The 27,027-nt window shown below is 36.7% G+C and overlaps 2 protein-coding genes and 1 long non-coding RNA gene across 3 annotated transcripts in view; all 3 read right to left on the bottom strand.

The window, feature by feature from the left end:
* Positions 1 to 18,920, bottom strand: part of LOC311054849 (uncharacterized protein) — a gene marked incomplete at its 5' end in the record, with an annotated part of 28,805 nt that extends 9,885 nt beyond the window's left edge. The window contains 14 exons of the mRNA XM_084070849.1: positions 549 to 588; positions 900 to 1,096; positions 1,196 to 1,387; positions 2,375 to 2,409; positions 8,949 to 8,976; positions 10,143 to 10,183; positions 11,076 to 11,118; positions 11,679 to 11,718; positions 12,030 to 12,226; positions 12,326 to 12,517; positions 13,465 to 13,499; positions 18,203 to 18,297; positions 18,609 to 18,805; positions 18,905 to 18,920. Coding sequence (XP_083926975.1) covers positions 549 to 588; positions 900 to 1,096; positions 1,196 to 1,387; positions 2,375 to 2,409; positions 8,949 to 8,976; positions 10,143 to 10,183; positions 11,076 to 11,118; positions 11,679 to 11,718; positions 12,030 to 12,226; positions 12,326 to 12,517; positions 13,465 to 13,499; positions 18,203 to 18,297; positions 18,609 to 18,805; positions 18,905 to 18,920 — 1,348 coding nt within the window. The remainder of the gene's footprint in view (positions 1 to 548; positions 589 to 899; positions 1,097 to 1,195; positions 1,388 to 2,374; positions 2,410 to 8,948; positions 8,977 to 10,142; positions 10,184 to 11,075; positions 11,119 to 11,678; positions 11,719 to 12,029; positions 12,227 to 12,325; positions 12,518 to 13,464; positions 13,500 to 18,202; positions 18,298 to 18,608; positions 18,806 to 18,904) is intronic.
* A 12-nt stretch (positions 18,921 to 18,932) lies between these two features.
* On the bottom strand, positions 18,933 to 20,450 carry LOC311055165. Its single transcript, XR_014601767.1, has 3 exons — positions 20,422 to 20,450; positions 20,050 to 20,084; positions 18,933 to 19,096 (listed from the first exon to the last, which is right to left on the bottom strand). It is a non-coding gene; the product is annotated as an uncharacterized lncRNA (long non-coding RNA).
* A 3,256-nt stretch (positions 20,451 to 23,706) lies between these two features.
* The window catches only part of LOC311054848 (uncharacterized protein), a gene marked incomplete at its 3' end in the record, with an annotated part of 6,365 nt that continues 3,044 nt past the window's right edge, over positions 23,707 to 27,027 (bottom strand). Inside the window, exons 4-8 of the mRNA XM_084070848.1 lie at positions 26,656 to 26,690; positions 25,507 to 25,698; positions 25,211 to 25,407; positions 24,818 to 24,898; positions 23,707 to 23,718 (exon numbers count right to left, since the gene is read on the bottom strand). Coding sequence (XP_083926974.1) covers positions 23,707 to 23,718; positions 24,818 to 24,898; positions 25,211 to 25,407; positions 25,507 to 25,698; positions 26,656 to 26,690 — 517 coding nt within the window. The remainder of the gene's footprint in view (positions 23,719 to 24,817; positions 24,899 to 25,210; positions 25,408 to 25,506; positions 25,699 to 26,655; positions 26,691 to 27,027) is intronic.

Below are 27,027 nucleotides of genomic sequence, written 5' to 3'. Positions count from 1 at the left end.
GCATGTTATCAAAATGTTTCGAAAATAGCCAATCTACTAGCTCAAAATGGGCAGTAATGGGACGCGTTGTGAGCTTGTAGATCGGCTATTTTCAAACAAAGTATAAAATAGGGTTAAAAGTAGTTAAACTGTTCCTTGTTTTGTTGTGGACCCCCTGGAACTCCCTCAAGAACCCCTGGGGGTCCCCAGACCACACTTTGGGAACCACTGCTCTAAAGATATGATACAAATATTATTGTAATTTAAATCCTATATTTTGCAATAGTAGAAAAACGAATAAACAGTTCATTTGCACAACATATCGGCACTCAAATGTGCCTAAGAGTGCTCTTCAGTGTGCTTAGATTCTGTTCTTACCTAAGAACAGATCACAGCTAAGAAAACATTGGTGTATGCCAAAATATTCTTAAAAACTTCCTAGGTGGGTCTAAGAAGAAATTTCCTCTTAAGAACGGTTGGTGAATGAGGCCCAATGTGTTCAAAATGGTCTGACATCTCACATCTGACATTAGAATATGTTTTCTCTTGATGTTTGTAATGCAACTTACGAGCCAATCCTGAAATCCCCCAGGTGGATTTCTTGGTGTTCTGGAAAGTTTAAAAAGCATGTTATCAGACAGCGAGCACAACAGCTTGTGTAGTTCCCAATGTGACATCATTACTATATTCATACTGATGTATTATATACTGGTAAAGTATATTTAGTTATTTAGCGGATGTCCTTATCCAGTATAACAATTGATAAGGGAATTTGGGTTTAAGTCCTGTCTGTCCTGTCGACGTGTCCTTAAGCAAGACACTGGATCGATAACAAGCTCCAACCTGACCCTGTACTCAGACCTCTGAGAAAAAAAGCAATATATTGCAAAATAATATTCATGTGTAAATAAAATGTGTACCAAAGAATGATGAACATCATCCAGGACTTTATTGAAGGCTTTCTCATTGCGGCTGCAGGTCAGGAATTCACCTTCCCAGAACAGAGTGTCGACAGTGAGGATGATATCTTTTCTGCTCACATGTTTACTGCTGTCATCTAGAGGAGCTTCAGCATCCCATGTGTGATGCATCACCACCAGAATCACTGGTTTACCACCTTTTAAGAGAGAGACAATTAATAAATAAAATACATTGACCTGGATGGATGATTTATACATTAATTGAACCAAACAACTCTTATCAGAGGATTTCTCACTTGGAATCTGTCCCATTGCCGCCTGGACATCAGTTCCAATTCGTGAGGGGATTGGACAGAAAGCCAGGATGTAGTCACTTTCTGCCACAGATTTCTGCTGAATCTGTGTTCTCTCTTCAAGTTGTCTAATGAATGTTTCATGGGCACCACGGGTCTCTCCAGTCACAACAATGTGGAAATTGAAGACCTGTCCTGGTGTCAAGATGGAGAGAACATAAGGCTGGAGATCTTACCGAGGAAACAGTCAAGCTGAATGTGTAACTGTACCCGGATTTGAACGACATTCTCCTGTCTAATTGCTGACGATTTTACCACTGAGCTAATAGAGCCTGCATATTTTTTCTGGGGAAAATTACATTTTGACCTTCAGGTCACAATTTGTGTCAAACCACAAACAGGATTGTGTAAAAGGTTTTGTCCAACTTTGACACAGGATCTACGTCTCAATAGAAGAGCAAGGCGACCAAATACAACCACCTCAAATGTACAAGTTATATTGTATCAACATACTCTACAATAGAGCACCGAAGTCTGACGTCACTGCGACTAGAGGGCGCTGTTCCACGGGTTTGTGGCTTTATTTTTTGTGTTGAAATCCCCATTTGGGAATCTTAGATCACGTCATATAAGAACTGTGTTCCAAACATAAACACACCACCTTGGCGTTTTTGTCAGGGGGGTGGCTCTGCATCGTTTATGATATTCATTCATATTTGATACAGCCTGTTTCTGGAAAAAATGGAATTAATTCTGCCTTAAAAGTCTTAAGAACTACTACTTCCGGGTCTGAAATCACTGTCACCACAGCAGCCGCGTTCATGGGAAATGTAGTCTTTGGGTTGTTTGACTTGTTTCTAGTGTTTATATTGTGTTACTCGTTGGGTAAATGTGTACATTTACACCTTCAGTCGATGCTTCATATCCATATGAGTAAAAACACCAGGGTGGTGTGTTTATTTTTGGAACACAGTTCTTATATGAAGCAATCTAAGATTCCCCAATAAGGATACCAATACAAAGAGTAAAGCCATGAACCTGCGGAAAGCGCCCTGGCAGTGACGTCAGGACTTCGGTGCTCTATACAGATTGGACAACATAAAATGTATTTATAAAAAAGTAAAGAAAAACATAATAGAGTTTTAACTTGGAAGATTCTGCAATTTTATCAACAACTCTTACTCTGAGTTTCCTGTTTAATCTTCTTCTCTGATGGGCTGAGGATTGACAAGCAGAGAATTAACATCAGATAAAAAGACCACCATCAAGAACAGACACTAAAATAGGACAATCATAGTCTTCAAAGTACAACCATATTACCATGTAACAAGTGTCTTCATTAATGAGTATCAGAATATACAGTAAGTATACTGTATAGGAGTATGTTAAATGAAAATTTAAAAAATGGTTTTCTTTCAGGTCATCACTTAAAGCTCAGTCACATTGGTAATACATCTCCTCAGAAAATATGTAAGATCTTTCAAAAACAAATGAAATACAATTTAATGAGAGAGACTCAAGAGACTAAAGTACAGTAAGAGTGAAATATATTACCTGGTGCTGGTGGGAGGTACGGGAGAGGCTGAGAGAGAGAGAGAGAGAGAGAGAGAGAGAGAGAGAGAGAGAGAGAGAGAGAGAGATGTCAGGTCCTTATGAACATACAACGTGTCACTTTTGCAGGGTTGTCTCTCTAATATACTGTGGCTGCCCGTTGGAAAGGTGCCAAGACGTGCATAAATTCGCACACAGTCAGTGATGTTACAGATGATTGTATGGGACAAGATTTAACTAGCAATGCTCCATATATACCTTCTTGGATACACTGCCTTAATTTCTCTATTGATCAGACACCAGTGTGCCCTTGAAGAACTGCGTTCAAAATGGCCTTATACACAATGTATATGCATATATGTATATCTATCTTTATTTCATATTTTGATTGTCTGATTATTTTGAGACAACACATCTTATGGATGTAGCTAAATGTATAGAATAACACCAAGACACTGTATGTAATTGTGCCAAACATGACAACCCTGGTTGGCATGGAGCGCCACTGAAGCTCTGATTGGCACAGAATTTATGCCAAAAGTCTTTCTATAAAGTGTGTGTTGTCTGTAGCAGGAGTGTTGCATTGAATTTGCATTCATACTATTTCTGTTCACAAATGTTATATTAAATCTACATACACAAGTACAACATATGTTTACAAGTTCATCTTGCAAAGTACAAGCACAAACCATAAGTTACAAATACAAGTTTAGTTTTTATTTTTTAAACATTTTTTTCATAGTAAAACACAGTATACAGATGTGCCACTTCAAAACTTCACACGTTACTGTTCTTTCCCTGATAGTGCCCTGAAAATGCATGTTTTTCCTCCCTTTTCTGCCCTTAAAATGCACTGTTTTGCCCCTGAAAAGAAGTTGTCACTACACACCCCCGTTTTTCCCTTCAACAGACATCCATATACATGAGAACAAAAGAATGTGTGTTGAACAAGGTGTCAGACTCATTATGAGGCGAAAGGTGATTTGACCAGTTGCTCAAATTAATTAGCATCATAAAAGCAGTGATCATCAAAATAATTCAGCATTTTAAATGCCCTTCTTTGTCCCTCTTATTGCCCTGGGAATCCCCTGAAAATTTACTGTCTTGGCGATGGCAGGACATGTGAAGTTTTGAAGTGGCACATCTGTAATAATACTTTTGGCATTAATTTAAGCCCATATTTGTCATAAACCGAACCCAAAGAAAGGTTCCCCATGGGTCATTTAGGAATTATTGTAAATTAAGGAAATCGTTTTTTTTTTTGTCCTTTTTTATTTTGTATTACCAAAGTTTGAATGTTGAAGAACATTCTCATTATAACCATTTTAGGATCAGTACATATTTAACATTTGTCTTTTAAAAAAAGGCTTATGTTTTTTTGTGAGTTTCCTTTATTTTTTTTCTTTAGGGTAGTCAGTTATTATTCTTTACATGTAACGTGTAATTACAATTATCACCCTCCCTGGCCCGAACACGGGCCAATTGTATTCGCAAAGCCGGATGCACCACGGTGGATTCAAACCCACAACCTCTGTAATTCTGGGCAGGGACTTACCACTTTGCCAACCGCGCGCCTTTTGTAAGTTTTCAAGACTCCTTTGGGGGCAGAGACAAACATTTGCATGTGAAATCATACATTTACATGTGTGGTGTAATTGGTTATCATTCTCAAGTTTTGACCAAAGTGTACCTCCCTCTCTATTCAACATGGCAGTTTGTTTTGGTTAGAGGAGTGGTGAGGGGTAGAGTTAACCAACTATTGTTTACACCATTACCTGGCAAAGAGGTTTTAAAAACTTCACAAAGTTTGAGAGCCAATTCCTCAGCTTCTAGATTTCAGGTTTAACCTCATTCAAACAAGTATACCTTCTGCAAATATTTGTATATATATATATATATATATATATATATATATATAAATATTTATATATTTGTTTCTTCTTTTTTTTTAATGACCAGGGCCTATATGGGGTCAAAACTGATGTATTTGGACACATATTGTAACATAGGACACTAAAATAGGACAATCATAGTCTTCAAAGTACAACCATATTACCATGTAACAAGTGTCTTCATTAATGAGTATCAGAATATACAGTAAGTATATTGTATAGGAGTATGTTAAATGAAAATTTAAAAAATGGTTTTCTTCCAGGTCATCACTTAAAGCTCAGTCACATTGGTAATACATCTCCTCAGAAAATATGTAAGATCTTTCAAAAACAAAGGAAATACAATTTAATGAGAGAGACTCAAGAGACTAAAGTACAGTAAGAGTGAAATATATTACCTGGTGCTGGTGGGAGGTACGGGAGAGACTGAGAGAGAGAGAGAGAGAGAGAGAGAGAGAGAGAGAGAGAGAGAGAGAGAGAGAGAGAGAGAGAGAGGTGTCAGGTCCTTATGAACATACACGTGCCACTTTTGCAGGGTTGTCTCTCTAATATACTGTGGCTGCCCGTTGGAAAGGTGCCAAGACATGTATAAATTCGCACACACAGTCAGTGATGTTACAGATGATTGTATGGGATAAGATTTAACTAGCAATGCTCCATATATACCTTTATGGGTAAACTGCCTTAATTTCTCTATTGATCAGACACCAGTGTGCCCTTGAAGAACTGCGTTCAAAATGGCCTTATACACAATGTATATGCATATATGTATATCTATCTTTATTTCATATTTTGATTGTCTGATTATTTTGAGACAACACATCTTATGGATGTAGCTAAATGTATAGAATAACACCAAGACACTGTATGTAATTGTGCCAAACATGACAACCCTGGTTGGCATGGAGCGCCACTGAAGCTCTGATTGGCACAGAATTCATGCCAAAAGTCTTTCTATAAAGTGTGTGTTGTCTGTTGCAGGAGTGTTGCATTGAATTTGCATTCATACTATTTCTGTTCACAAATGTTATATTAAATCTACATACACAAGTACAACATATGTTTACAAGTTCATCTTGCAAAGTACAAGCACAAACCATAAGTTACAAATACAAGTTTTTTTAAACATTTTTTTATAGTAAAACACAGTATAGTAATACTTTTGGTATTAATTTAAGCCCATATTTGTCATAAACCGAACCCAAAGAAAGGTTCCCCATGGGTCATTTAGGAATTATTGTAAATTAAGGAAATCTTTTTTTTTTTTTTTTTGTCCTTTTGTATTACCAAAGTTTGAATGTTGAAGAACATTCTCATTATAACCATTTTAGGATCAGTACATATTTAACATTTGTCTTTTAAAAAAAGGCTTATGTTTTTTTGTGAGTTTCCTTTATTTTTTTTCTTTAGGGTAGCCAGTTATTATTCTTTACGTGTAACGTGTAATTACAATTATCACCCTCCCTGGCCCGAACACGGGCCAATTGTATTCGCAAAGCCGGATGCACCACGGTGGATTCGAACCCACAACCTCTGTAATTCTGGGCAGGGACTTACCACTTTGCCAACCGTGCGCCTTTTGTGAGTTTTCAAGACTCCTTTGGGGGCAGAGACAAACATTTGCATGTGAAATCATACATTTACATGTGTGGTGTAGTTGGTTATCATTCTCAAGTTTTGACCAAAGTGTACCTCCCTCTCTATTCAACATGGCAGTTTGTTTTGGTTAGAGGAGTGGTGAGGGGTAGAGTTAACCAACTATTGTTTACACCATTACCTGGCAAAGAGGTTTTAAAAACTTCACAAAGTTTGAGAGCCAATTCCTCAGCTTCTAGATTTCAGGTTTAACCTCATTCAAACAAGTATATCTTCTGCAAATATTTATATATATATATATATATACATATATATATTTATATATTTTTTTCTTCTCTTTTTTTAATGACCAGGGCCTATAGGGGGTCAAAACTGATGTATTTGGACACATATTGTAATATAGGACACTAAAATAGGACAATCATAGTCTTCAAAGTACAACCATATTACCATGTAACAAGTGTCTTCATTAATGAGTATCAGAATATACAGTAAGTATACTGTATAAGAGTATGTTAAATGAAAATTTAAAAAATGGTTTTCTTTCAGGTCATCACTTAAAGCTCAGTCACATTGGTAATACATCTCCTCAGAAAATATGTAAGATCTTTCAAAAACAAATGAAATACAATTTAATGAGAGAGACTCAAGAGACTAAAGTACAGTAAGAGTGAAATATATTACCTGGTGCTGGTGGGAGGTACGGGAGACGCTGAGAGAGAAAGAGAGAGAGAGAGAGAGAGAGAGAGAGAGAGAGAGAGAGAGAGAGAGAGAGAGAGAGAGAGAGAGAGAGAGAGAGAGAGAGAGAGAGAGAGAGAGAGAGAGAGAGAGAGAGAGAGGTGTCAGGTCCTTATGAACATACAACGTGTCACTTTTGCAGGGTTGTCTCTCTAATATACTGTGGCTGCCCGTTGGAAAGGTGCCAAGACATGCATACATTTGCACACACACTCAGTGATGTTACAGATGATTGTATGGGACCAGATTTAACTAGCAATGCTCCATATATACCTTTGTGGATAAACTGCCTTAATTTCTCTATTGATCAGACACCAGTGTGCCCTTGAAGAATTGCGTTCAAAATGGCCTTATACACAATGTATATGCATATATGTATATCTATCTTTATTTCATATTTTGATTGTCTGATTATTTTGAGACAACACATCTTATGGATGTAGCTAATTGTATAGAATAACACCAAGACACTGTATGTAATTGTGCCAAACATGACAACCCTGGTTGGCATGGAGCGCCACTGAAGCTCTGATTGGCACAGAATTCATGCCAAAAGTCTTTCTATAAAGTGTGTGTTGTCTGTAGCAGGAGTGTTGCATTGAATTTGCATTCATACTATTTCTGTTCACAAATGTTATATTAAATCTACATACACAAGTACAACATATGTTTACAAGTTCATCTTGCAAAGTACAAGCACAAACCATAAGTTACAAATACAAGTTTTTTTAAACATTTTTTTTTATAGTAAAACACAGTATAGTAATACGTTTGGCATTAATTTAAGCCCATATCTGTCATAAACCGAACCCAAAGAAAGGTTCCCCATGGGTCATTTAGGAATTATTGTAAATTAAGGAAATCGTTTTTTTTTGTTTTTTGTCCTTTTGTATTTTGTATTACCAAAGTTTGAATGTTGAAGAACATTCTCATTATAACCATTTTAGGATCAGTACATATTTAACATTTGTCTTTTAAAAAAAGGCTTATGTTTTTTTGTGAGTTTCCTTTATTTTTTTTCTTTAGGGTAGTCAGTTATTATTCTTTACGTGTAACGTGTAATTACAATTATCACCCTCCCTGGCCCGAACACGGGCCAATTGTATTCGCAAAGCCGGATGCACCACGGTGGATTAAAACCCACAACCTCTGTAATTCTGGGCAGGGACTTACCACTTTGCCAACCGCGCGCCTTTTGTGAGTTTTCAAGACTCCTTTGGGGGCAGAGACAAACATTTGCATGTGAAATCATACATTTACATGTGTGGTGTAATTGGTTATCATTCTCAAGTTTTGACCAAAGTGTACCTCCCTCTCTATTCAACATGGCAGTTTGTTTTGGTTAGAGGAGTGGTGAGGGGTAGAGTTAACCAACTATTGTTTACACCATTACCTGGCAAAGAGGTTTTAAAAACTTCACAAAGTTTGAGAGCCAATTCCTCAGCTTCTAGATTTCAGGTTTAACCTCATTCAAACAAGTATATCTTCTGCAAATATATATATATATATATATATATATATATATATATATATATATATATATATATATATATATATATATATGTATATATATATATATATATATATATATATATATATATATATATATATTTTTTTATTTTTTTTCTTCTTTTTTTTTAATGACCAGGGCCTATATGGGGTCAAAACTGATGTATTTGGACACATATTGTAATATAGGACACTAAAATAGGACAATCATAGTCTTCAAAGTACAACCATATTACCATGTAACAAGTGTCTTCATTAATGAGTATCAGAATATACACTAAGCATACTGTATAGGAGTATGTTAAATGAAAATTTAAAAAATGGTTTTCTTTCAGGTCATCACTTAAAGCTCAGTCACATTGGTAATACATCTCCTCAGAAAATATGTAAGATCTTTCAAAAACAAATGAAATACAATTTAATGAGAGAGACTCAAGAGACTTAAGTACAGTAAGAGTGAAATATATTACCTGGTGCTGGTGGGAGGTACGGGAGACGCTGAGAGAGAGAGAGAAAGAGAGAGAGAGAGAGAGAGAGAGAGAGAGAGAGAGAGAGAGAGAGAGAGAGAGAGAGAGAGAGAGAGAGAGAGAGAGAGAGAGAGAGAGGTGTCAGGTCCTTATGAACATACAACGTGCCACTTTTGCAGGGTTGTCTCTCTAATATACTGTGGCTGCCCGTTGGAAAGGTGCCAAGACATGCATAAATTTGCACACACACTCAGTGATGTTACAGATGATTGTATGGGACCAGATTTAACTAGCAATGCTCCATATATACCTTTGTGGATAAACTGCCTTAATTTCTCTATTGATCAGACACCATGTGCCCTTGAAGAATTGCGTTCAAAATGGCCTTATACACAATGTATATGCATATATGTATATCTATCTTTATTTCATATTTTGATTGTCTGATTATTTTGAGACAACACATCTTATGGATGTAGCTAAATGTATAGAATAACACCAAGACACTGTATGTAATTGTGCCAAACATGACAACCCTGGTTGGCATGGAGCGCCACTGAAGCTCTGATTGGCACAGAATTCATGCCAAAAGTCTTTCTATAAAGTGTGTGTTGTCTGTAGCAGGAGTGTTGCATTGAATTTGCATTCATACTATTTCTGTTCACAAATGTTATATTAAATCTACATACACAAGTACAACATATGTTTATAAGTTCATCTTGCAAAGTACAAGCACAAACCATAAGTTACAAATACACGTTTTTTTTTATAGTAAAACACAGTATAGTAATACTTTTGGCATTAATTTAAGCCCATATTTGTCATAAACCGAACCCAAAGAAAGGTTCCCCATGGGTCATTTAGGAATTATTGTAAATTAAGGAAATCGTTTTTTTTTGTTTTTTGTCCTTTTGTATTTTGTATTACCAAAGTTTGAATGTTGAAGAACATTCTCATTATAACCATTTTAGGATCAGTACATATTTAACATTTGTCTTTTAAAAAAAGGCTTATGTTTTTTTGTGAGTTTCCTTTATTTTTTTTCTTTAGGGTAGTCAGTTATTATTCTTTACGTGTAACGTGTAATTACAATTATCACCCTCCCTGGCCCGAACACGGGCCAATTGTATTCGCAAAGCCGGATGCACCACGGTGGATTCGAACCCACAACCTCTGTAATTCTGGGCAGGGACTTACCACTTTGCCAACCGCGCGCCTTTTGTGAGTTTTCAAGACTCCTATGGGGGCAGAGACAAACATTTGCATGTGAAATCATACATTTACATGTGTGGTGTAATTGGTTATCATTCTCAAGTTTTGACCAAAGTGTACCTCCCTCTCTATTCAACATGGCAGTTTGTTTTGGTTAGAGGAGTGGTGAGGGGTAGAGTTAACCAACTATTGTTTACATTACCTGGCAAAGAGGTTTTAAAAACTTCACAAAGTTTGAGAGCCAATTCCTCAGCTTCTAGATTTCAGGTTTAACCTCATTCAAACAAGTATATCTTCTGCAAATACTTATATATATATTTTTTTTTTTCCCTTCTTTTTGTTTTAATGACCAGGGCCTATATGGGGTCAAAACTGATGTATTTGGACACATATTGTAATATCGCAAAACATGTTTTAAGTGCACATGTATTTTCAATGTGAATATATTGGTTGCTTTGTTCAGCAGTGTAAGGGCTGTAGGTAAAAGCTGTCAATGAACCTGACAGTGTGACTATACAGACTTCTTCATATGGGAGGCCAGCTGAATGGAGAGACACAGTAAGAGATACAGAAGGTACCCAGTTCTTCCTAGCTCTGGCTATGTGTCAAAGTGTCCCTGAGGAAGACACTTAACCCCTACCTGCCTGCCCCGAGCGCTAATCATGGCCATCTGAACTGCCATCAGCTGGGTGAAGCTGAAACTATATTTCTATGGGGTTAACAAAGGTTTCCTTTTCTCCTGTATCTCCGACCAGAAGACAGAAGTGAGTGGGCTTGACTTCCTCAGTCATAAACCACACAACAAACACAGCTTGACACAATGCATCCACATTATGAGCTACTAATGTATGTTGGCAACTTAATATTCAAATCTGACATTAGAATATGTTTTCTCTTTAAGTTTGTAATGCAACTTACAAGCTGTTCTTGTAAAGGTCCTTCTGGTGGATTTCAGAGTGGGCTGGAAAGAAAGGAAAAAAAGGCATGTTATTAAAATGTTTCGAAAATAGAAAATCTACAAGCTCAAAATGGACAGAAATGGGACGCGTTGTGAGCTTGTAGATCGGCTATTTTCAAACAAAGTATAAAATAGGGTTAAAAGTAGTTAAACTGTTCCTTGTTTTGTTGTGGACCCCCTGGAACTCCCTCAAGAACCCCTGGGGGTCCCCAGACCACACTTTGGGAACCACTGCTCTAAAGATATGATACAAATATTATTGTAATTTAAATCCTATATTTTGCAAAAGTAGAAAAACGAATAAACAGTTAATTTGCACAACATATCGGCACTCAAATGTGCCTAAGAGTGCTCTTCAGTTTGCTTAGATTCTGTTCTTACCTAAGAACAGATCACAACATTGGTGTATGGCAAAATATTCTTAAAAACTTCCTAGGTGGGTCTAAGAAGAAATTTCCTCTTAAGAACGGTTGGTGAATGAGGCCCAATGTGTTCAAAATGGTCTGACATTTCACATCTGACATTAGAATATGGTTTCTCTTGATGTTTGTAATGCAACTTACGAGCCAATCCTGAAATCCCCCAGGTGGATTTCTTGGTGTTCTGGAAAGTTTAAAAAGCATGTTATCAGACAGCGAGCACAACAGCTTGTGTAGTTCCCAATGTGACATCATTACTATATTCATACTGATGTATTATATACTGGTAAAGTATATTTAGTTATTTAGCGGATGTCCTTATCCAGTATAACAATTGATAAGGGTATTTGGGTTTAAGTCCTGTCTGTCCTGTCGACGTGTCCTTAAGCAAGACACTGGATCGATAACAAGCTCCAACCTGACCCTGTACTCAGACCTCTGAGAAAAAAAGCAATATATTGCAAAATAATATTCATGTGTAAATAAAATGTGTACCAAAGAATGATGAACATCATCCAGGACTTTATTGAAGGCTTTCTCATTGTGGCTGCAGGTCAGGAATTCACCTTCCCAGAACAGAGTGTCGACAGTGAGGATGACATCTTTTCTGCTCACATGTTTACTGCTGTCACCTAGAGGAGCTTCAGCATCCCATGTGTGATGCATCACCACCAGAATCACTGGTTTACCACCTTTTAAGAGAGAGACAATTAATAAATAAAATACATTGACCTGGATGGATGATTTATACATTAATTTAACCAAAAAACTCTTATCAGAGGATTTCTCACTTGGAATCTTTTCCATTGCCGCCTGGACATCAGTTCCAATTCGTGAGGGGATTGGACAGAAAGCCAGGATGTAGTCACTTTCTGCCACAGATTTCTGCTGAATCTGTGTTCTCTCTTCAAGTTGTCTAATGAATGTTTCATGGGCACCACGGGTCTCTCCAGTCACAACAATGTGGACATTGAAGACCTGTCCTGGTGTCAAGATGGAGAGAAGATAAGGCTGGAGATCTTACTGAGGAAACAGTCAAGCTGAATGTGTAACTGTACCCCGGATTTGAACGACATTCTCCTGTGCAATTGCTGACGATTTTACCACTGAGCTAATAGAGCCTGCATATTTGCTCTGGGGAAAATAACATTTTGTGTCAAACCACAAACAGGATTGTGTAAAAGGCTTTGTCCAACTTTTACACTGTATCTAAATGTCTCAATAGAAGAGCAGGGAGACCAAAAACAAACACCTCAAATGTACAAGTTATATTGTATCAACATACTCGTCACGTCACTGCGACTAGATGGCGCTGTTCCACGGGTTTGTGGCTTTATTTTTTTGTGTTGAAATCCCCATTTGGGAATCTTAGATCACGTCATATAAGAACTGTGTTCCAAACATAAACACACCACCTTGGCGTTTTTGTCAGGGGGGTGGCTCTGCATCGTTTATGATATTCATTCATATTTGATACAGCCTGTTTCTGGAAAAAATGGAATTCATTCTGCCTTAAAAGTCTTAAGAACTACTACTTCCGGGTCTGAAATCACTGTCACCACAGCAGCCGCGTTCATGGGAAATGTAGTCTTTGTGTTGTTTGACTCTTTTCTAGTGTTTATATTGTGTTACTCTTTGGGTAAATGTGTACATTTACACCTTGATGCTTCATATCCATATGAGTAAAAACACCAGGGTGGTGTGTTTATTTTTGGAACACAGTTCTTATATGAAGCGATCTAAGATTCCCCAATGAGGATACCAATACAAAGAGTAAAGCCATGAACCTGCGGAAAGCGCCCTCTAGTGACGTCAGGACTTCGATGCTCTATACAGATTGGACAACAAAAAATGTATTTATAAAAAAGTAAAGAAAAACATAATAGAGTTTTAACTTGGAAGATTCTGCAATTTTATCAACAACTCTTACTCTGAGTTTCCTGTTTAATCTTCTTCTCTGATGGGCTGAGGATTGACAAGCAGAGAATTAACATCAGATAAAATGACCACCATCAAGAACAGACACTGAAATAGGACAATCATAGTCTTCAAAGTACAACCATATTACCATGTAACAAGTGTCTTCATTAATGAGTATCAGAATATACAGTAAGTATACTGTATAGGAGTATGTTAAATGAAAATTAAAAAAATGGTTTTCTTTCAGGTCATCACTTAAAGCTCAGTCACATTGGTAATACATCTCCTCAGAAAATATGTAAGATCTTTCAAAAACAAATGAAATACAATTTAATGAGAGAGACTCAAGAGACTAAAGTACAGTAAGAGTGAAATATATTACCTGGTGGTACGTATGGGAACGGCTGAGAGAGAGAGAGAGAGAGAGAGAGAGAGAGAGAGAGAGAGAGAGAGAGAGAGAGAGAGAGAGAGAGAGAGAGAGAGAGAGAGAGAGAGAGAGAGAGAGGTGTCAGGTCCTTATGAACATACAACGTGTCACTTTTGCAGGGTTGTCTCTCTAATATACTGTGGCTGCCCCTTGGAAAGGTGCCAAGACATGCATAAATTCGCACACACACTCAGTGATGTTACAGATGATTGTATGGGATAAGATTTAACTAGCAATGCTCCACATATACCTTTGTGGATAAACTGCCTTAATTTCTCTATACAGACACCAGTGTGCCCTTGAAGAATTGCGTTCAAAATGGCCTTATACACAATGTATATGCATATATGTATTCTATCTTTATTTCATATTTTGATTGTCTGATTATTTTGAGACAACACATCTTATGGATGTAGCTAAATGTATAGAATAACACCAAGACACTGTATGTAATTGTGCCAAACATGACAACGCTGGTTGGCATGGAGCGCCACTGAAGCTCTGATTGGCACAGAATTCATGCCAAAAGTCTTTCTATAAAGTGTGTGTTGTCTGTAGCAGGAGTGTTGCATTTAATTTGCATTCATACTAATTCTGTTCACAAATGTTATATTAAATCTATATCCACAAGTACAACATATGTTTACAAGTTCATCTTGCAAAGTACTGTACAAGCACAAACCATAAGTTACAAATACAAGTTTTTTTAAACATTTTTTTTATAGTAAAACACAGTATAGTAATACTTTTGGCATTAATTTAAGCCCATATTTGTCATAAACCGAACCCAAAGAAAGGTTCCCCATGGGTCATTTAGGAATTATTGTAAATCGTTTTTTTTTTTTTTTTTTTTTGTATTATCAAAGTTTGAATGTTGAAGAACATTCTCATTATAACCATTTTAGGATCAGTACATATTTAACATTTGTCTTTTAAAAAAAGGCTTATGTTTTTTTGTGAGTTTCCTTTATTTTTTTCTTTAGGGTAGCCAGTTATTATTCTTTACGTGTAACGTGTAATTACAATTATCACCCTCCCTGGCCCGAACACGGGCCAATTGTATTCGCAAAGCCGGATGCACCACGGTGGATTCGAACCCACAACCTCTGTAATTCTGGGCAGGGACTTACCACTGTGCCAACCGCACGCCTTTTGTGAGTTTTCAAGACTCCTATGGGGGCAGAGACAAACATTTGCATGTGAAATCATACATTTACATGTGTGGTGTAATTGGTTATCATTCTCAAGTTTTGAACAAAGTGTACCTCCCTCTCTATTCAACATGGCAGTTTGTTTTGGTTAGAGGAGTGGTGAGGGGTAGAGTTAACCAACTATTGTTTACACCATTACCTGGCAAAGAGGTTTTAAAAACTTCACAAAGTTTGAGAGCCAATTCCTCAGCTTCTAGATTTCAGGTTTAACCTCATTCAAACAAGAATATCTTCTGTAAAAAAATGTTTTTATATATATATATATATATATATATATATATATATATATATATATATATATATATATATATATATATATATATATATATATATATATATATATATACATATATATATTTATTTATTCATATTTTTTTTTTTTTTTTTTAATGACCAGGGTCTATATGGGGTCAAAACTGAGGTATTTGGACACATATTGTAATATAGGACACTAAAATAGGACAATCATAGTCTTCAAAGTACAACCATATTACCATGTAACAAGTGTCTTCATTAATGAGTATCAGAATATACAGTAAGTATACTGTATAGGAGTATGTTAAATGAAAATTTAAAAAATGGTTTTCTTTCAGGTCATCACCTAAAGCTCAGTCACATTGGTAATACATCTCCTCAGAAAATATGTAAGATCTTTCAAAAACAAATGAAATACAATTTAATGAGAGACTCAAGAGACCAAAGTACAGTAAGAGTGAAATATAATACCTGGTGCTGGTGGGAGGTACGCGAGAGGCTGAGAGAGAGGCTGAGAGAGAGAGAGAGAGAGAGAGAGAGAGAGAGAGAGAGAGAGAGAGAGAGGTGTCAGGTCCTTATGAACATACAACGTGTCACTTTTGCAGGGTTGTCTCTCTAATATACTGGTTACAGATGATTGCATGGGAGAAGATTTGCAATGCTCCATATATACCTTTGTGGATAAACTGCCTTAATTTCTCTATTGATCAGACACCAGTGTGCCCTTGAAGAATTGCGTTCAAAATGACCTTATACACAATGTATATGCATATATGTATATCTATCTTTATTTCATATTTTGATTGTCTGATTATTTTGAGACCACACATCTTATGGATGTAGCTAAATGTATAGAATAACACCAAGACACTGTATGTAATTGTGCCAAACATGACAACCCTGGTTGGCATGGAGCGCCACTGAAGCTCTGATTGGCACAGAATTCATGCCAAAAGTCTTTCTATAAAGTGTGTGTTGTCTGTAGCAGGAGTGTTGCATTGAATTTGCATTCATACTATATCTGTTCACAAATGTTATATTAAATCTATATACACGAGTACAACATATGTTTACAAGTTCATCTTGCAAAGTACAAGCACAAACCATAAGTTACAAATACACGTTTTTTAAAACTTTTTTTTATAGTAAAACACAGTAGGCCTATAGTAATACTTTTGGCATTAATTTAAGCCCATATTTGTCATAAACCGAACCCAAAGAAAGGTTCCCCATGGGTCATTTAGGAATTATTGTAAATTAAGGAAATCGTTTTTTGTTTTGTTTTTTGTCCTTTTGTATTTTGTATTACCAAAGTTTGAATGTTGAAGAACATTCTCATTATAACCATTTTAGGATCAGTACATATTTAACATTTGTCTTTTAAAAAAAGGCTTATGTTTTTTTGTGAGTTTCCTTTATTTTTTTTCTTTAGGGTAGCCAGTTATTATTCTTTACGTGTAACGTGTAATTACAATTATCACCCTCCCTGGCCCGAACACGGGCCAATTGTATTCGCAAAGCCGGATGCACCACGGTGGATTCGAACCCACAACCTCTGTAATTCTGGGCAGGGACTTACCACTGTGCCAACCGCGTGCCTTTTGTGAGTTTTCAAGACTCCTTTGGGGCAGAGACAAAACATTTGCATGTGAAATCATACATTTACATGTGTGGTGTAATTGGTTATCATTCTCAAGTTTTGACCAAAGTGTACCTCCCTCTCTATTCAACATGGCAGTTTGTTTTGGTTAGAGGAGTGGTGAGGGGTAGAGTTAACCAACTATTGTTTACACCATTACCTGGCAAAGAGGTTTTAAAAATTTCACAAAGTTTGAGAGCCAATTCCTCAGCTTCTAGATTTCAGGTTTAACCTCATTCAAACAAGTATATCTTCTGCAAATATTTGTATATATATATATATATTTATATATATATTTTTTTCTTTTTGTTTTAATGACCAGAGCCTATATGGGGTCAAAACTGATGTATTTGGACACATATTGTAATATAGGACACTAAAATAGGACAATCATAGTCTTCAAAGTACAACCATATTACCATGTAACAAGTGTCTTCATTAATGAGTATCAGAATATACAGTAAGTATACTGTATAGGAGTATGTTAAATGAAAATTTAAAAAATTGATTTCTTTCAGGTCATCACTTAAAGCTCAGTCACATTGGTAATACATCTCCTCAGAAAATATGTAAGATCTTTCAAAAACAAATGAAATACAATTTAATGAGAGAGACTCAAGAGACTAAAGTACAGCAAGAGTGAAATATATTACCTGGTGCTGGTGGGAGGTACGGGAGAGGCTGAGAGAGAGAGAGAGAGAGAGAGAGAGAGAGAGAGAGAGAGAGAGGTGTCACGTCCTTATGAACATACTGTACAACGTGTCACTTTTGCAGGGTTGTCTCTCTAATATACTGTGGCTGCCCGTTGGAAAGGTGCCAAGACATGCATACATTCGCACACACACTCAGTGATGTTACAGATGATTGTATGGGACCAGATTTAACTAGCAATGCTCCATATATACCTTTGTGGATAAACTGCCTTAATTTCTCTATTGATCGGGAAACCAAAGTCTTTGGGTTCCGGGGGGAGTATGGTTGCAAAGCTGAAACTTAAAGGAATTGACGGAAGGGCACCACCAGGAGTGGAGCCTGCGGCACCAGTGTGCCCTTGAAGAATTGCGTTAAAAATGGCCTTATACACAATGTATATGCATATAAGAAAACATTGGTGTATGCCAAAATCTTCTTAAAAACTTCCTAGGTGGGTCTAAGAAGAAATTTCCTCTTAAGAACGGTTGGTGAATGAGGCCCAATGTGTTCAAAATGGTCTGACATTTCACATCTGACATTAGAATATGGTTTCTCTTGATGTTTGTAATGCAACTTACGAGCCGATCCTGAAATCCCCCAGGTGGATTTCTTGGTGTTCTGGAAAGTTTAAAAAGCATGTTATCAGACAGCGAGCACAACAGCTTGTGTAGTTCCCAATGTGACATCATTACTATATTCATACTGATGTGTTATATACTGGTAAAGTATATTTAGTTATTTAGCGGATGTCCTTATCCAGTATAACAATTGATAAGGGTATTTGGGTTTAAGTCCTGTCTGTCCTGTCGACGTGTCCTTAAGCAAGACACTGGATCGATAACAAGCTCCAACCTGACCCTGTACTCAGACCTCTGAGAAAAAAAGCAATATATTGCAAAATAATATTCATGTGTAAATAAAATGTGTACCAAAGAATGATGAACATCATCCAGGACTTTTTTGAAGGCTTTCTCATTGTGGCTGCAGGTGAGGAATTCACCTTCCCAGAACAGAGTGTCGACAGTGAGGATGATATCTTTTCTGCTCACATGTTTACTGCTGTCACCTAGAGGAGCTTCAGCATCCCATGTGTGATGCATCACCACCAGAATCACTGGTTTACCACCTTTTAAGAGAGAAACAATTAATAAATAAAATACATTGACCTGGATGGATGATTTATACATTAATTTAACCAAAAAACTCTTATCAGAGGATTTCTCACTTGGAATCTTTTCCATTGCCGCCTGGACATCAGTTCCAATTCGTGAGGGGATTGGACAGAAAGCCAGGATGTAGTCACTTTCTGCCACAGATTTCTGCTGAATCTGTGTTCTCTCTTCAAGTTGTCTAATGAATGTTTCATGGGCACCACGGGTCTCTCCAGTCACAACAATGTGGACATTGAAGACCTGTCCTGGTGTCAAGATGGAGAGAAGATAAGGCTGGAGATCTTACTGAGGAAACAGTCAAGCTGAATGTGTAACTGTACCCCGGATTTGAACGACATTCTCCTGTGCAATTGCTGACGATTTTACCACTGAGCTAATAGAGCCTGCATATTTGCTCTGGGGAAAATAACATTTTGTGTCAAACCACAAACAGGATTGTGTAAAAGGCTTTGTCCAACTTTTACACTGTATCTAAATGTCTCAATAGAAGAGCAGGGAGACCAAAAACAAACACCTCAAATGTACAAGTTATATTGTATCAACATACTCGTCACGTCACTGCGACTAGATGGCGCTGTTCCACGGGTGTGTGGCTTTATTTTTTTGTGTTGAAATCCCCATTTGGGAATCTTAGATCACGTCATATAAGAACTGTGTTCCAAACATAAACACACCACCTTGGCGTTTTTGTCAGGGGGGTGGCTCTGCATCGTTTATGATATTCATTCATATTTGATACAGCCTGTTTCTGGCAAAAATGGAATTAATTCTGCCTTAAAAGTCTTAAGAACTACTACTTCCGGGTCTGAAATCACTGTCACCACAGCAGCCGCGTTCATGGGAAATGTAGTCTTTGGGTTGTTTGACTCGTTTCTAGTGTTTATGTTGTGTTACTCTTTGGGTAAATGTGTACATTTACACCTTGATGCTTCGTATCCATATGAGTAAAAACACCAGGGTGGTGTGTTTATTTTTGGAACACAGTTCTTATATGAAGCGATCTAAGATTCCCCAATGAGGATACCAATACAAAGAGTAAAGCCATGAACCTGCGGAAAGCGCCCTCTACAGGCAGTGACGTCAGGACTTCGGTGCTCCATACAGATTGGACAACATAAAATGTATTTATAAAAAAGTAAAGAAAAACATAATAGAGTTTTAACTTGGAAGATTCTGCAATTTTATCAACAACTCTTACTCTGAGTTTCCTGTTTAATCTTCTTCTCTGATGGGCTGAGGATTGACAAGCAGAGAATTAACATCAGATAAAAAGACCACCATCAAGAACAGACACTAAAATAGGACAATCATAGTCTTCAAAGTACAACCATATTACCATGTAACAAGTGTCTTCATTAATGAGTATCAGAATATACAGTAAGTATACGGTATAGGAGTATGTTAAATGAAAATTTAAAGAATGGTTTTCTTTCAGGTCATCACTTAAAGATCAGTCACATTGGTAATACATCTCCTCAGAAAATATGTAAGATCTTTCAAAAACAAATGAAATACAATTTAATGAGAGAGACTCAAGAGACTAAAGTACAGTAAGAGTGAAATATATTACCTGGTGCTGGTGGGAGGTACGGGAGAGACTGAGAGAGAGAGAGAGAGAGAGAGAGAGAGAGAGAGAGAGAGAGAGGTGTCAGGTCCTTATGAACATACAACGTGTCACTTTTGCAGGGTTGTCTCTCTAATATACTATGGCTGCCCCTTGGAAAGGTGCCAAGACATGCATAAATTCGCACACACACTCAGTGATGTTACAGATGATTGTATGGGATAAGATTTAACTAGCAATGCTCCACATATACCTTTGTGGAAAAACTGCCTTAATTTCTCTATTCATCATACACCAGTGTGCCCTTGAAGAATTGCGTTCAAAATGGCCTTATACACAATGTATATGCATATATGTATATCTATCTTTATTTCATATTTTGATTGTCTGATTATTTTGAGACCACACATCTTATGGATGTAGCTAATTGTATAGAATAACACCAAGACACTGTATGTAATTGTGCCAAACATGACAACGCTGGTTGGCATGGAGCGCCACTGAAGCTCTGATTGGCACAGAATTCATGCCAAAAGTCATTCTATAAAGTGTGTGTTGTCTGTAGCAGGAGTGTTGCATTTAATTTGCATTCATACTATTTCTGTTCACAAATATTATATTAAATCTATATCCACAAGTACAACATATGTTTACAAGTTCATCTTTAAAGTACAAGCACAAACCATGAGTTACAAATACAAGTTTTTTTAAACATTTTTTTATAGTAAAACACAGTATAGTAATACTTTTGGCATTCATTTAAGCCCATATTTGTCATAAACCGAACCCAAAGAAAGGTTCCCCATGGGTCATTTAGGAATTATTGTAAATTAAGGAAATCGTTTTTTTTTTTTTGTTTTGTATTTTGTATTTTGTATTACCAAAGTTTGAATGTTGAAGAACATTCTCATTATAACCATTTTAGGATCAGTACATATTTAACATTTGTCTTTTAAAAAAAGGCTCATGTTTTTTTGTGAGTTTCCTTTATTTTTTTTCTTTAGGGTAGCCAGTTATTATTCTTTACGTGTAACGTGTAATTACAATTATCACCCTCCCTGGCCCGAACACGGGCCAATTGTATTCGCAAAGCCGGATGCACCACGGTGGATTCGAACCCACAACCTCTGTAATTCTGGGCAGGGACTTACCACTGTGCCAACCGCGCGCCTTTTGTGAGTTTTCAAGACTCCTATGGGGGCAGAGACAAACATTTGCATGTGAAATCATACATTTACATGTGTGGTGTAATTGGTTATCATTCTCATATTTTGAACAAAGTGTACCTCCCTCTCTATTCAACATGGCAGTTTGTCTTGGTTAGAGGAGTGGTGACGGGGAGTTAACCAACTATTGTTTACACCATTACCTGGCAAAGAGGTGTTAAAAACTTCACAAAGTTTGAGAGCCAATTCCTCAGCTTCTAGATTTAAGGTTTAACCTCATTCAAACAAGAATATCTTCTGCAAATATGTATATACAGTGTGTATATATATATATATATATATATATATATATATATATATATATATATATATATAATATATATAAATATATATATATATATATATATATATATATATATATATATATATTTTTTTTTTTTTTTAATGACCAGGGCCTATATGGGGTCAAAACTGAGGTATTTGGACACATATTGTAATATAGGACACTAAAATAGGACAATCATAGTCTTCAAAGTACAACCATATTACCATGTAACAAGTGTCTTCATTAATGAGTATCAGAATATACAGTAAGTATACTGTATAGGAGTATGTTAAATGAAAATTTAAAAAATGGTTTTCTTTCAGGTCATCACTTAAAGCTCAGTCACATTGGTAATACATCTCCTCAGAAAATATGTAAGATCTTTCAAAAACAAATGAAATACAATTTAATGAGAGAGACTCAAGAGACTAAAGTACAGTAAGAGTGAAATATATTACCTGGTGCTGGTGGGAGGTACGGGAGAGACTGAGAGAGAGAGAGAGAGAGAGAGAGAGAGAGAGGTGTCAGGTCCTTATGAACATACAACGTGTCACTTTTGCAGGGTTGTCTCTCTAATATAATGTGGCTGCCCGTTGGAAAGGTGCCAAGACATGCATAAATTCGCACACACACTCAGTGATGTTACAGATGATTGTATGGGATAAGATTTAACTAGCAATGCTCCACATATACCTTTGTGGATAAACTGCCTTAATTTCTCTATTGATCAGACACCAGTGTGCCCTTGAAGAATTGCGTTCAAAATGGCCTTATACACAATGTATATGCAATATGTATATCTATCTTTATTTCATATTTTGATTGTCTGATTATTTTGAGACAACACATCTTATGGATGTAGCTAAATGTATAGAATAACACCAAGACACTGTATGTAATTGTGCCAAACATGACAACCCTGGTTGGCATGGAGCGCCACTGAAGCTCTGATTGGCACAGAATTCATGCCAAAAGTCTTTCTATAAAGTGTGTGTTGTCTGTAGCAGGAGTGTTGCATTGAATTTGCATTCATACTATTTCTGTTCACAAATGTTATATTAAATCTATATACACAAGTACAACATATGTTTACAAGTTCATCTTGCAAAGTACAAGCACAAACCATAAGTTACAAATACAAGTTTTTTTAAACTTTTTTTTTATAGTAAAACACAGTAGGCCTATAGTAATACTTTTGGCATTAATTTAAGCCCATATTTGTCATAAACCGAACCCAAAGAAAGGTTCCCCATGGGTCATTTAGGAATTATTGTAAATTAAGGAAATCTTTTTTTTTTTTTTTTTTTGTCCTTTTGTATTACCAAAGTTTGAATGTTGAAGAACATTCTCATTATAACCATTTTAGGATCAGTACATATTTAACATTTGTCTTTTAAAAAAAGGCTTATGTTTTTTTGTGAGTTTCCTTTATTTTTTTTCTTTAGGGTAGCCAGTTATTATTCTTTACGTGTAACGTGTAATTACAATTATCACCCTCCCTGGCCCGAACACGGGCCAATTGTATTCGCAAAGCCGGATGCACCACGGTGGATTCGAACCCACAACCTCTGTAATTCTGGGCAGGGACTTACCACTGTGCCAACCGCGCGCCTTTTGTGAGTTTTCAAGACTCCTTTGGGGGCAGAGACAAACATTTGCATGTGAAATCATACATTTACATGTGTGGTGTAATTGGTTATCATTCTCAAGTTTTGACCAAAGTGTACCTCCCTCTCTATTCAACATGGCAGTTTGTTTTGGTTAGAGGAGTGGTGAGGGGTAGAGTTAACCAACTATTGTTTACACCATTACCTGGCAAAGAGGTTTTAAAAACTTCACAAAGTTTGAGAGCCAATTCCTCAGCTTCTAGATTTCAGGTTTAACCTCATTCAAACAAGTATATCTTCTGCAAATATTTTTATATATATATTTATATATATATATTTTTTTCTTTTTGTTTTAATGACCCATATTGGACACATATTGTAATATAGGACACTAAAATAGGACAATCATAGTCTTCAAAGTACAACCATATTACCATGTAACAAGTGTCTTCATTAATGAGTATCAGAATATACAGTAAGTATACTGTATAGGAGTATGTTAAATGAAAATTAAAAAAATGGGTTTCTTTCAGGTCATCACTTAAAGCTCAGTCACATTGGTAATACATCTCCTCAGAAAATATGTAAGATCTTTCAAAAACAAATGAAATACAATTTAATGAGAGAGACTCAAGAGACTAAAGTACAGTAAGAGTGAAATATATTACCTGGTGCTGGTGGGAGGTACGGGAGACGCTGAGAGAGAGAGAGAGAGAGAGAGAGAGAGAGAGAGAGAGAGAGAGAGAGAGAGAGAGAGAGAGAGGTGTCACGTCCTTATGAACATACAACGTGTCACTTTTGCAGGGTTGTCTCTCTAATATACTGTGGCTGCCCGTTGGAAAGGTGCCAAGACATGCATAAATTCGCACACACACTCAGTGATGTTACAGATGATTGTATGGGACCAGATTTAACTAGCAATGCTCCATATATACCTTTGTGGATAAACTGCCTTAATTTCTCTATTGATCGGGAAACCAAAGTCTTTGGGTTCCGGGGGGAGTATGGTTGCAAAGCTGAAACTTAAAGGAATTGACGGAAGGGCACAACCAGGAGTGGAGCCTGCGGCACCAGAAGAACCTTGAAGAATTGCGTTCAAAATGGCCTTATACACAATGTATATGCATATATGTATATCTATCTTTATTTCATATTTTGATTTCAGATCACAGCTAAGAAAACATTGGTGTATGCCAAAATATTCTTAAAAACTTCCTAGGTGGGTCTAAGAAGAAATTTCCTCTTAGAAAGGTTGGTGAATGAGGCCCAATGTGTTCAAAATGGTCTGACATTTCACATCTCACATTAGAATATGGTTTCTCTTGATGTTTGTAATGCAACTTACGAGCCAATCCTGAAATCCCCCAGGTGGATTTCTTGGTGTTCTGGAAAGTTTAAAAAGCATGTTATCAGACAGCGAGCACAACAGCTTGTGTAGTTCCCAATGTGACATCATTATTATATTCATACTGATGTGTTATATACTGGTAAAGTATATTTAGTTATTTAGCGGATGTCCTTATCCAGTATAACAATTGATAAGGGCATTTGGGTTTAAGTCTGTCCTGTCGACGTGTCCTTAAGCAAGACACTGGATCGATAACAAGCTCCAACCTGACCCTGTACTCAGACCTCTGAGAATAAAAGAAGGAGAAAAAAATTGCAAAATAATATTCATGTGTAAATAAAATGTGTACCAAAGAATGACCAACAGCCTCCAGGACTTTATTGAAGGCTTTCTCATTGCGGGGGCACTTCAGGAATTCACCTCCCTGGAACAGAGTGTCGACAGTGAGGAGGACATCTTTTCTGCTCACATATTTACTGCTGTCACCTAGAGGAGCTTTAACATCCCATGTGTGATGCATCACCACCAGAATCACTGGTTTACCACCTTTTAAGAGAGAGAAAATTAATAAATAAAACACATTGACCTGGATGGATGTTTTATACATTAATTTAACCAAAAACCTCTTATCAGAGGATTTCTCACTTGGAATCTTTTCCATTGCCGCCTGGACATCAGTTCCAATTCGTGAGGGGATTGGACAGAAAGCCAGGATGTAGTCACTTTCTGCCACAGATTTCTGCTGAATCTGTGTTCTCTCTTCAAGTTGTCTAATGAATGTTTCATGGGCACCACCGGTCTCTCCAGTCACAACAATGTGGACATTGAAGACCTGTCCTGGTGTCAAGATGGAGAGAACACAAGGCTGGAGATCTTACCGAGGAAACAGTCAAGCTGAATGTGTAACTGTACCCCGGATTTGAACGACATTCTCCTGTGCAATTGCTGACGATTTTACCACTGAGCTAATAGAGCCTGCATATTTGCTCTGGGGAAAATAACATTTTGTGTCAAACCACAAACAGGATTGTGTAAAAGGTTTTGACCAACTTTTAAACTGTATATAAATGTCTCAATAGAAGAGCAGGGAGACCAAAAACAAACACCTCAAATGTACAAGTTATATTGTATCAACATACTCGTCACGTCACTGCGACTAGATGGCGCTGTTCCACGGGTTTGTGGCTTTATTTTTTTGTGTTGAAATCCCCATTTGGGAATCTTAGATCACGTCATATAAGAACTGTGTTCCAAACATAAACACACCACCCTGGTGTTTTTGTCAGGGGGGTGGCTCTGCATCGTTTATGATATTCATTCATATTTGATACAGCCTGTTTCTGGCAAAAATGGAATTAATTCTGCCTTAAAAGTCTTAAGAACTACTACTTCCGGGTCTGAAATCACTGTCACCACAGCAGCCGCGTTCATGGGAAATGTAGTCTTTGGGTTGTTTGACTCGTTTCTAGTGTTTATATTGTGTTACTCTTTGGGTAAATGTGTACATTTACACTTTCAGTCGATGCTTCATATCTATATGAGTAAAAACACCAGGGTGGTGTGTTTATTTTTTTAACACAGTTCTTATATGAAGTGATCTAAGATTCCCCAATGAGGATACCAATACAAAGAGTAAAGCCATGAACATGCGGAAAGCGCCCTCTATTGGCAGTGACGTCAGGACTTTGTGCTCTATACAGATTGGACAACATAAAATGTATTCATAAAAAAGTAAAGAAAAACATAATAGAGTTTTAACTTGGAAGATTCTGCAATTTTATCAACAACTCTTACTCTGAGTTTCCTGTTTAATATTCTTCTCTGATGGGCTGAGGATTGACAAGCAGAGAATTACATCAGATACAATGACCACCATCAAGAACAGACACTAAAATAGGACAATCATAGTCTTCAAAGTACAACCATATTACCATGTAACAAGTGTCTTCATTAATGAGTATCAGAATATACAGTAAGTATAGTGTATAGGAGTATGTTAAATGACATTTTAGAAAATGGTTTTCTTTCAGTTCATCACATGGTAAAGTTCAGTCACATTGACATTGGTAATACATCTCCTCAGAAAATATGTAAGATCTTTCAAAAACAAATGAAATACAATTTAATGAGAGAGACTCAAGAGACTAAAGTACAGTAAGAGTGAAA

The sequence above is a fragment of the Gymnoscopelus microlampas genome, assembly GCF_963454915.1.
Source record: "Gymnoscopelus microlampas genome assembly, chromosome: 11".
NCBI lineage: Eukaryota > Metazoa > Chordata > Actinopteri > Myctophiformes > Myctophidae > Gymnoscopelus > Gymnoscopelus microlampas.
This window is presented reverse-complemented; position numbering and strand designations above follow the sequence as displayed.